We start from the raw sequence: 12,027 nt of genomic DNA, 5'->3' as shown, positions 1-12,027 counted from the left end.
TCTCGCATTCTTTATAGCCAGAGACAGTTCTGTTTTTACTATCGAAGCATTTCCAGTTGTTCTTATTTGATTTATTCGAAAGAGACCTTTACAGACATAACAGAAGCAGTAGTATACATTTTAATCAATACATATACACGTGACCTACACAGCAGATGGCCAGAGTTCACACAGAAATATCAGTAATGTGAATGATATACTCCATTTACAATTCATGAAATGCTGCAGAAAACAAAAACGCAAATGTGTCTTGTGGTATAAAAAATGTCAGCCATTTAACCATTACTGCATGGTTAAACTACTCGTCTAAAGTATTTTTATGAGGGGAGTCATGTCTCTTCATCACCATCATCACTTCCATCTTCATCAGCTTCCTCCTCTCTGGCATTACTCAGGGAACAGCTCAGGATCGCTCTCCTAACCTCTTGTTTCTCGGCTGTGTTGTGGACAGGAAGAGAAAGAGAAAGTGTGTATACAGTATGTGAAATTTCTACATCAGTGGTTCTCAAACTTGGTGGACTAAAAGAACAGTTCAAATTGAACATTCTGTTATCATTTACTCCGAATCAAATTATTCCAAACCTTGATTCCACAGAAGAAAGAAACCTGTACAGGGTTATAGTATTTATTTTCCAGATAAGCATAGCTTGCCACCTGGGGACGCTCTTTTCCAAAATAAATAAATATACTGTTATATTGTGCTTAAAATGATGGAAGCCCTAAAAGGCCATGCATTATATTTTTTCTTTATTTGTTATTTTCTTGCGATTTCAACATAAAGTTTGTTTTCTCTTTACCTCGACATAAAATAGTTGTTTACTGTGATCGACTTAATCTTCTCATGATCTTGACATAACGAATGTTTGTTTTCTTGTGATCTCGAGGAAAAAAAAAATAAAGTTTGTCTTTTGATCTTGACATAGAATAGCTGTTTTCTTGTGACCTTTACATAACAAAATAGTTGTTTTCATGACCTCGAGATAAATAATGAACTTGTTTTCTCATGGTCTACAATCAAATAGTTGTATTCTTGTGATCTCAAGTTTTTTTGTGATCAACAACTAAATAGTTGTTTCTTGTGATCTAGACCTTAATTTTCTTGCAATCTCGACAAGTTGTTTTTCCATGATCGCCATTTAATTTTCCCATGATCTCTAGATTTAAAATGTTTTTCTTGCGATGTCAACATAGTTATGTTTTCTCATAACTACAATTAAAATGAATAATAATTATAATATAATAAATAAAACAACAACAACAATAATAATAATAATAATAATAGCATAGATAGATAGATAGATAAGCAATTCTCTCAGAACGCATCTTTGATAATTTCACCGATTTGCCTTTCACCGATAATTTCACAGATTTTGGTCATTTGGTGGGGATTTTGCAAAACCTTTCAGTGCATGAAAATCGGGGCTAAAATCGTGCAGTGTGAATGCTACCCCAGATAGTCGTGCAGCGTGAAAACAACAGTGATCCAATGACTTTAAAAATTGTGCAGTGTGAACTCAGCATTACTGCTTTATTTAATCCAAAACAGATGTAACTTGATAATATTTGTGCATTTTAATTTTCGTGTTTTTAGACTACAGCAAAAGCTGGCAGAGTGAAAAAAAAACTATTTTGTCGAGAACACACAAAAAAGTCGTTATCATACTTTTTGTATGTCAAGATCAGAAAGAAAAGAAAATTAATAATAGTAATTCACAGCCTTTTAGAGTTTCTGCAGACTGTAATAACAGAAAGAACTTACCATCAGTCTTGCAGTCTGGCAGCATTCTGTGGAGCTGTTGTCGGTTATATTTAACAAGAAACTTCTGACATGTTCTAATCGTTCCTGTGGAAGAGATCAGGGAAGGGTAAGAGCACATGGTGTGGTGTTTGGTGTCAGATGGAGGCTAAACTAGACAGAACATCTCTTACCTCCAACATGTAAGCAGTTGAGGAAGCACTGCACCTTCTGGCCTCTGTTCTCAAGGCAGGTGATTAAAGAAAGGGCAGACCAGAGGAGTCGATAGTATTTTTTCCTGCTGCGTATCAGGACCACTCCAGTGTGGGCGTTCAGGTATTTCACTAAAGGAGATTTGACCTTTCAGTAATGAGACATTAAACTGAACTAAATACACGTAATCTTAAACTGCGTAATTGCACCGCATCAAAATAACGGTAACATAAAACGAGCAGCAGTCTGATTACCTATCTGGTTGAGATCTTAATAGGCACAAAATAATAACAAGCCCAGTGTTTACCCATCACCCCGATGTTAAAGACCGCTGATCCGTAGTCGCCGTGCGCTCTTTTCATGGCGGCTCTGAGTGCGATGTAGAGGGTCTTCTCCTCCAACAGCTGAAGACTGCTCCGGTCAGGGACGCAAACCTCACACAGCAAATATCTGGACAGGTCACACAATAACGAGAGGTCAGAACTGTTTATGAGTTTAAAAAAGCGCAAAGTAACTATTTTCCTTCATTACCTCGACTTGAATCGGACCATATTTCCAACACGTGCCTTTGAAAACACTGCACTTTACTTCCGGGTTTCTTTTGGCCAATACTATTCCTCGTGACCAAGGGGGCGGGGTGACGGCTTGACATCAAAATAACTAATGGATTTGTTTAATTACTTTAATAAGCCATTTTAATCAGTATCACAAATATCAGTATCACAGAAACGGAAGAATACAGAGCATTGTGTGCATTGTGTGAAAGAAAAGGTTTCAAGGACTATTGCTTTTAAAATGTTGGTAGTTATTTATTGTGATGATATAATAGATCAGTGAGTTATTTACAGCATTAACAGTATTTGTTATTAGACGTATGCTGCCATCCTATTTATTCTGGTTTTAATTTTCTTGTTTATTCTATTTATTAACATTTGTGACCATGGACCACAAACCAGTCTTAAGTGTCAATTTTTCAAAACTGAGATTATATAGGCTATCATCTGAAAGCGGAATAAATTATTTGTCCATTGATGTATGGTTTGTTAGGATGGGACAATATTTGAAAAATATTAGATACAACTATTTGAAAATCTGGACTCTCAGGGTGCAAAAAAAATCTAAATATTGAGAAAATCGCCTTTAAAGTTGTCCAAATGAATTTCTTAGCAATGCATATTACTAATCTAAAATTAAGTTTTGATATATTTACAGTAGGAAATTTACTAAATATCTTCACGGAACATGATCTTTACAATACCCTAATGATTTTTGGCATAAAAGAAAAATCAATAATTTTGACCCATGTAATGTATTTTTGGCTATTGCTCCAAATATACCCCAGCGACTTAAGACTGGTTTTGTGGTCCAGGGTCACATTTAATTAATTAATTAATTAATAACATTTATGAATTTGTTTTAAATGTTAATTTTTAACTTATTAATTTAGGAATTATGTGCTAAAAAATAGTATTTGCTAAATTTATTAAAAATATTATTTTTATTTCTAAAACAAATATAGGCCTATTTATTATAATTTGTTAGCCTATTTAAGTAGTTCTGATTATTTTTTATTACCCTTTCTCCCTTTATTTATTTTTTCTTAATCTTAACTGTAAACTGTATTGTTAGCTGTATTGTGAACTGTTCGTTAATTTTTATATTTCAATATGTATTGATTTCCATATTTAAATATTGACATTTATTTCAACAGGGTTTTTTTTTCAACTTTTTTTTTTTTTTGGATACCCATGTTGCTTCTACTGCCACATTTGAAAACAACATTTGGGAGAAGTAAATTAATGACTAAAGTATTGAAGAAAAAAAAAAATTGAATTGCAATAATTGAAAAAAACAAAACAGTGCTTGCATTTTGTAATGCACTGTAAATTCAACATGACTTTGCAGTTAAGCTGTGAATATTTTAACTGAAAAAAAAAATCAGTATTAAAAATTCAGTCATTTATTATTCACCTTCCAGACAACATTCAGTTTGTTTACAAATACTAATACGAGTATTAGTAGACTGTCTGCTTAATATCTTCTATAGTAACACTTTATTTTGATGGGTCCACAACATACAACATGCTGACTATGAGAAACTTTGCAAGTAGCCTATATATAAACTTATTCTACTAACCCTAAACCTAAGTCTGAGAGTTAGTAGACATGTAGTTGCAAATTAATGAGAATTATAGTTGACATGTAGTTGCAAAGTTACTTCTATTTAGTTGAATGTCTAAAGTGTCGAAGTGTTGAATCAAAATAAAGTGTAACCATGATTTTAGATTTCACAATGATGCCTCGTGAAGTGATAAGGGTTGCAGATTTAGCTGAAAAATTTAACAGAAATAAACAATGTGCGAATACTTATGGTTTAATAGTGCAGTTCTCTGAATTATCATGTTCAAGTGAAACACCAAAATATACATATTGAGAAAAAAATTAAATACATTTAAGTGCATTAAATTAATTGCCTTGATTATATCACAGTGTGGACAGCTTTAAACACTTACCAATGTTGCTTAATGTCAATTATTTTATTCATTATTTTAGTATAGACACAAACACACTCAATTTATAGATGCAGCAGTATTTATAAATATAATTTGTTTTGTAATAATGTTTTTCTGTATTAGCAAACACTTTTGAACAGTAGCGAGTGTATCATTAAAAGTATTGTGTATCCCATTAAGTAGTCCTTCTCAACACCCTGTGTATAGATCGATCAGATTCCTTTCCTGAAGTACTAAGATGATCGCATGCTCAATCCCTCCAGGGTGCTGACCAGTGCGTTTAAAACCCTTGGGCATGTTTTTCCAAGTGCCTTTGCCGTTCACTCCAAAGCCAAACACGCTGACCTAAGGCAGGAAAACACACAAGAATAGTAAATGGGGGGGGATTCAAGTAACAACCTTGTCTTGGTTACAAAATATTAATTTAATCAGAATCAAGACACTAAAATGTAATAATAACATTATGTTAACATCTGTGATTACTGAACTAAGGCCAGTTGAATGAACTTAGTCACTGTCTTAAGAACTAGTTTGACCAACTAGCAGTTAACCAAGTGTATCAATGTTGTGGTAAGGGACAGCATGTTGGGACGGTTGCAACTTTCCCTACCCTTGACAGCCGTAATAAAACTTGGTATAATAGCTTGACACAATATCTTTGACACATGCTAGCTATGCCTGTTGGAAGCTAAGAAAACACAGATATAAATCATATGTTTTTACAATGCTTCACGCAAACATCTTAGACAGTATGACCAAAAAAAATCTGATTATTACAAAAATACTTTTTTACCATTATTTATTTTTTATTTTTTTGTAAAAGGAATGGTCACATGTGCCTAATTTCATCCAGGAAAGATGGGGGGCTGATTTAGCATGTGCAATATCATCACTGTAGCTCATAATTTGCTTTTTGGGTTAAAATAATTTCTTAATATGAAATTCGAATGGCATGGCAATTAGATTAGACTGTACAGATATTGAAATCTACACGCTAATACATACTATACTCATAGTCACGCAATGCTGATGTTGTTAACAGTAATAATTTGAGAATAAAGTATAACAATAATAATAATTTGCATGGTTTGATGTGGTATGAGCTAACTGATCTTTAAATTAAATCACCATTGGTAGCGTGATTTATGGTAATACTTTTTTGCTCAGTTAGTCAGAACATACGTGGCAGACTTGTTACTTGTTCAGATGGCAATATACAATGAAAATTCTTATTTGTGTCATATATTCCAAGACGTAGGCTAGAATCTGTGATTGCAAAGTACAGTAAATATCCACACTGGTGCGGTGACTGACACGCACTCCTCAAAACATTAGAATCATCTGCACTGGAGCCGTTCCAGAGCACAGCCCACACAAGGAAGATAATTCCGCAAACAGCTGTAATTCCAGGTTTTCAAACAGAGATGGCGACATAGAGGCAAAACGTACGGACTGCAGCTTTAAATACAAAATTATAGCAGTTATTGAAGGGTTACTCCACCCCAAAATGAAAATTTTGTCATCAATCACTTACCTCCACGTCGTTCCAAACCTGTAAAAACTTAATTCATCTTCAAAAGACAAGTTAAGATATTTATGTGCCTATAGGATCCTACCATCAGGTGGTGAGCCTGCAAGCACTGCCCCCGGAGGAGGCAGATCCAGACCCAGTCGTAGGCCAGTAAGAGCTGTTTGTGTAAAACTCACTCCCCTGATCTCAAGAGGCGCTCTAGCAATTGATATGGTGTTTAACCTCTTTGTTAGAGCACCTGCCTCCCACGCCAGAGACTGCGGTTCGAAGCCTGCTTGGAGCGGGGCAAGTAGGACCAGTTATAGCTTGCACTGTCTCTTTAAGATTGTACAGGGACCAGACACAAGGCCTCTGGACCTCAGAGCAGCTATTGATCTGTTATGTAGGTCGGCAGAAGGGGAACGCCGGCTCCAAGCAAAGAGTGGTGAGGATGCCATCGTTTTTGCTTATCAAGCACGTTTTTGCCTCTGCCTACATATCTCAGGACTAGACATCTGTACATTACTTTTCAAAACTGTTTATCTATAAATAGCATATTTACACAGTCATAACACCACATAGTTATAATTATTATTATTTTAATTTATTGTCTATTCTTTTTATTATTAGTGTTATATTTCATTTTATTATATGTATGTCTATTATATCTATGTCTGCACATCTTTTTCTTTGCACTGGAAGCTTCTGTCACCAAGACAAATTCCTTGTGTGTATAAACACACTTGACAATAAAACCCTTTCTGATTCTGATTAATAAAAATATGTGTGTAATTTACCAAGTTCAAATATTTCTATACAATACAATACAATACAAGCTATACATGTTAATGTATGTCAAGTTAAATTTCAGCCCCCAAAATTGCAGGCCCTGAAAATACAACGCTTTAGAATTAAGCACTGTTCAATAATAATAATAATAACATTATTATTATTCTTGCAATTCAGCCCCCCCCCCCCCCCCCCCCAAAAAAAAACCTTCAATAAAGTTAACTAAAAAATGCAAAAAAAATCATCATGCAGGCTACTCATGTCAGAGAACGACCAGGCTTTCCTCTCAACCAATTGCCACGATCCACGTCACCAGAGTTCTAATCACCCGCACCTGCACCTCATCAGCGAACAATCACCACACACTTAAAAGCACTCTCCTCAATCACAACAGTGTCCGATCTTGTTGTAACATACAAGGACCGACGCTCTCAAGACTCATAGCTGAGTATACTACCTGACGATACTTACCTGTTGAAACTTACCTCTTGTTCTGCTCCTCTTCATCTTCCCCATCCGCAGATCCAGACGCTCGACGACGGACACTGTTGTGGTTACCACTCACTGGACACGTATCACGGCACACAGAGCACTCCCCTGCACGCTGGAGGTTCCCGCTGTCATCATCCCTGTCAAAGACACAGTGACTGAGTTTATCCCGGCTCACGGGTCTCCTGTAACTCCATTGACTTCTACTCATCTCAAGAATACCAACCCCTCAGTTCTTCCGATTCCAGATTCACTATTAAACACCTTTGTTCTTTCACTAACCTGCTGTGTCTGACAAGTTCATTACAGAAGATCGGACCAGGACAGCAACATCATGAGTACAGCTGATCCCTTCCAGGAACTTGTCGACACACTCAAGAGGATCCTCACTCATTCCACCTCTCCTCCCGCACCAGCTCCAGTACCTTCTCCAGCCACTTCCGCATTCAGCTCTTCTTCACCGATCATGTTCGCCAGTCCCATGGCCCGACCAGCGCCGTTCTCAGGTGATCCCGAGGAGTGCAATGGCCTTTTGTTACAATGCTCACTAACTATTGATCTGCATCCTCAGATGTTCACCTCCGATCAAGCAAAAATTGCCTTTGTGGTCACCTCGCTCCGGGGACCAGCCCTCAGTTGGGCCGAGTCGATCCTGAGCCAAGCCGGTCCCGCAACACATTCCTATGTCCAATTTCTCGCCCACTTCAAAGAAGTATTTAGCAGCTCACCGGGGGACTCATCGGTAGGCGAACAATTATTTAAGTTACGTCAAGGCTCATCGACTATCCATCAACACGCTCTGAAGTTCCGCACCCTGGCAGCCACGAGCGGTTGGAATGAGCCTGCACTACTTACTGCCTTCCGACAAGGCTTAAACCCCCGGTTGAAGTTACATCTCGCTGCTTATGATGATACTTATGGGCTCGAGAAGTTTATACAGCTCGCCATCCGCTGCTCGAACCGTATGAAGGCATGTCTTTCTGATACTCCCTCACCATCTGCCATTGCTACTCCTCCAACTTCCCAGCCAGAGGCCAGACCCTCACCGGAACCCATGCAGACAGACATGTTTCGCTTGTCCCCCTCAGAACGACAAAGAAGAATCGCTAACAACCTGTGTCTGTACTGTGGTGACCCAACCCACCGAATCTCATCATGCCCACAACGTCCTACTCGACTTGCGGTGAGTGGCATCCAACCTACCTTTCCCAAGATGAACCCTTTAACTTCCAATGCACATCTGATAATAGACTCTACTCCACTCCCAGTTACCATCCTCCTCGACTCCGGCTCGGCCGGGAACTTCATCTCCGGCGATCTCTGTCGAAGGCTCGACCTCCCGATCGCCGCGACAAAGACCACTTACCAGATCCAGTCCATAACCGGTATGCCACTCACTCCCAATCTTGTTGAGAATTGTGTTGGACCGTTGCAGCTTCGCGTAGGGCAACTCCATCAAGAATTCATTCACCTGTTGGTACTGGAAGAGGCAACTGTTGATGTCATCTTGGGTCTGCCCTGGCTGGTGAAACACAATCCAATATTGTCCTGGAAGTCTGGCGAGGTGCTAAAGTGGGGTTCGTCCTGTTTCCCTCAATGTTTCCCGTACTTACCTCGACCTACTCATTGGGCAACCGTTTCACTTCCCCTACATGCCACCACTATCGAGAGTCCTGTGGATCAAAGATCCGTGGATATCCCTTCTGAGTATTCTTCTTACAGTGACGTTTTCTGCCCCCAGCGAGCTGCCAGACTTCCACCGCATCGGCCATGGGACTGTGCAATTGACCTGGTTCCGGGTGAGCCTGTACCACGAGGAAAGATCTATCCCCTCTCACTACCTGAACAGAAGGCCATGGAGGAGTACATCGAGGAAGCCCTCCATCAAGGCTATATTGTACCGTCCACGTCCCCTGCTGCTTCCAGCTTTTTCTTTGTGGCAAAGAAGGATGGAGGTCTACGTCCGTGTATCGATTACCGTAAGCTCAACCAGATAACTGTCAAATTTCGCTATCCCCTTCCTCTTGTCCCAGCAGCCTTGGAACAACTCCGCGGTGCCACCATCTTCACCAAACTGGACCTCCGCAGCGCGTATAACCTCATTCGCATCAGGGAAGGGGATGAATGGAAAACCGCTTTTGTGACCCCTACTGGCCACTACGAATATCGGGTCATGCCCTATGGCCTCGTCAACGCCCCTTCCGTTTTCCAGGGGTTCATGCATGAGGTGCTCCGGGAGTTCCTTCCCCGGTTTGTGTTGGTCTACATTGATGACATCTTAATCTACTCCCGGAGCCTGGCCGAACATCGCCAACACGTTGCGGAGGTCCTCCAGCAATTACGAAAGTTCCAGTTATATCTGAAAGCCGAAAAATGTCAATTCCATCAAACAACCGTTCATTTCCTGGGGTACATCATCAGTCATGGTGGCATTCGCATGGACAAGGGGAAGGTGGAAGCCATCACCTCTTGGCCCCAACCCACTACCATCAAGGAACTACAGAGATTTTTAGGATTTTCTAACTTTTATCGTCGCTTTATTAGTAACTACAGCACCATAACCAGTCCCCTCACTGACCTCCTGAAGGGAGGAAAGAAATCTCTCCATTGGGGCCAAGATGCGACCGACGCCTTCAACCGCCTTAAGGAAGCCTTTACGACCGCACCACTCCTAGTCCATCCCGAACCCAATTTACCCTTCACCGTAGAGGTGGATGCCTCTACTACCGGAGTGGGTGCGGTTCTCTCACAGCAGCAGGGGACCCCTCCGAAACTCCATCCATGTGCCTTCTTTTCTAAAAAACTCAGCCCGGCGGAGAGGAACTACGACATCGGAAACCGTGAGTTGCTAGCTATCAAGCTAGCGTTAGAAGAATGGAGACACTGGTTGGAGGGAGCCAACCACCCCTTCCTAGTCTTAACAGATCACAAAAATCTAGAGTACTTACGAGACGCCAAGAGGCTCAATCCTCGTCAAGCGCGGTGGGCGCTGTTCTTCACTAGATTTGATTTCAAAATTTCATACCGTCCAGGTCCTCGTAACATCAAGGCTGATGCCCTGTCCCGGGTTCACTCTCAAGAAGAGGTCTCCGATGAGCCCGAGGGGATCCTCCCTACCAACATTATTGCCAGCCCCATTGTATGGACCTCTCCTCCAGTTGTCTCCGATCCTCCTCCGGCCAATCCGCCGGGCTGTCCCCCGAATCGCCAGTATGTACCCCGGACTCAACGCACGCCTCTCATCCACTCCTCGCATACATCCATTGGTACAGGCCACCCAGGGGCCAACGCTACTCTCTCGCTGCTAAGCGATCGCTTCTGGTGGCCAAACATGGCAAGGGATGTGAGGAGGTTCGTTCAGGGCTGTCCCGACTGCGCGATATCCAAGAGCTCACGTCATCTCCCTGCTGGCAAACTGGTACCACTACCCATTCCCAATCGTCCATGGTCACACCTAGGAGTAGACTTCATTACTGATTTACCACTCTCAGATAAGAATACCTGCATTTTCGTCATCATTGATCGCTTCTCCAAATTCTGTAGACTCCTTCCTCTCCCTGGACTACCCACCGCTATACAAACTGCCGAGTTACTCTTCAACCACGTCTTCCGCTACTTTGGAATCCCGGAGGACATCGTCTCCGACAGAGGACCACAGTTCATATCACGGGTATGGAAAGCATTCTTCTCTCTCCTAGGTGTGACCGTCAGTTTGACCTCTGGATACCATCCTCAATCCAACGGGCAGACTGAACGCAAAATCCAGGAAATAGGGAGATTCCTGAGAACCTTCTGTCACGGCCGCCAGAACTCCTGGAGCCAGTTCCTAGGCTGGGCCGAGTACGCTCAAAACTCCCTTCGGCAAGGCACCACTGGTCTCACTCCCTTCCAGTGCGTACTCGGTTACCAGCCTCCCCTATTCCCATGGTCAGGAGAACCATCTGACGTACCCTCGGTAGATCACTGGTTCCGGGAGAGCGAGGGAGTCTGGGACTCGGCTCATCACCATCTTCAGCAGGCAGTGCGCAGGCAAAAGATCTCCGCCGATGCTCGTCGCTCGACCCCACCTGATTATCATCCAGGACAAAAGGTTTGGCTCTCCACACGGGACGTCAGGCTGCGCCTGCCTTGCCGCAAGCTTAGTCCCAGATTCGTTGGCCCCTTTACCATTCTGGAACAGGTCAATCCGGTAACCTTCAAACTACAACTACCTGCACACTACAAGATCCACCCCACATTCCACGTCTCACTCCTCAAGCCGTATTTTCCTTCTGTCTCCCCAGAGCCTGGTCCGGTCGAGGAACCCCCTCTCCCTCTCATCATTGACGACGGTGCTATCTATAAAGTCCAGGAGATTTTGGATTCCCGGCGTCGGGGTGGTCAACTCGAATATCTAGTCGACTGGGAGGGGTACGGCCCAGAGGAACGCGCTTGGGTTCCCAGGGATGATATACTTGACCCGGATCTATTAAGTGAATTTCATTCCAACCATCCTGATCGCCCTGCTCCTCGAGGACGAGGTAGACCACCACGACGCCGGGGTCGGCCCTCAGGAGCGGGCCGTGGAGAGGGGGGTACTGTCAGAGAACGACCAGGCTTTCCTCTCAACCAATTGCCACGATCCACGTCACCAGAGTTCTAATCACCCGCACCTGCACCTCATCAGCGAACAATCACCACACACTTAAAAGCACTCTCCTCAATCACAACAGTGTCCGATCTTGTTGTAACATACAAGGACCGACGCTCTCAAGACTCATAGCTGAGTATACTACCTG

At 42.0% G+C, this 12,027-nt stretch overlaps 1 protein-coding gene across 1 annotated transcript; it reads right to left on the bottom strand.

Annotated features, from left to right (window-relative positions):
• Positions 1–37: 37 nt before the first annotated feature.
• On the bottom strand, positions 38–2,568 carry pop5 (POP5 homolog, ribonuclease P/MRP subunit). The gene is made up of 5 exons (XM_079382025.1): positions 2,480–2,568; positions 2,256–2,398; positions 1,930–2,079; positions 1,760–1,843; positions 38–436 (listed from the first exon to the last, which is right to left on the bottom strand). Exons 1-5 carry the CDS (start codon positions 2,497–2,499, stop codon positions 330–332), a joined length of 504 nt encoding a protein of 167 aa, XP_079238151.1. The 5' UTR covers positions 2,500–2,568; the 3' UTR covers positions 38–329.
• Between the last annotated feature and the right edge of the window lie 9,459 nt (positions 2,569–12,027).

Source organism: Barbus barbus, assembly GCF_936440315.1.
Source record: "Barbus barbus genome assembly, chromosome: 28".
In the NCBI taxonomy this organism is placed as follows: Eukaryota; Metazoa; Chordata; class Actinopteri; order Cypriniformes; family Cyprinidae; genus Barbus; species Barbus barbus.
Note: the sequence above shows the minus strand (reverse complement) of the source record. Positions and strands in the feature narration are given on the sequence as shown.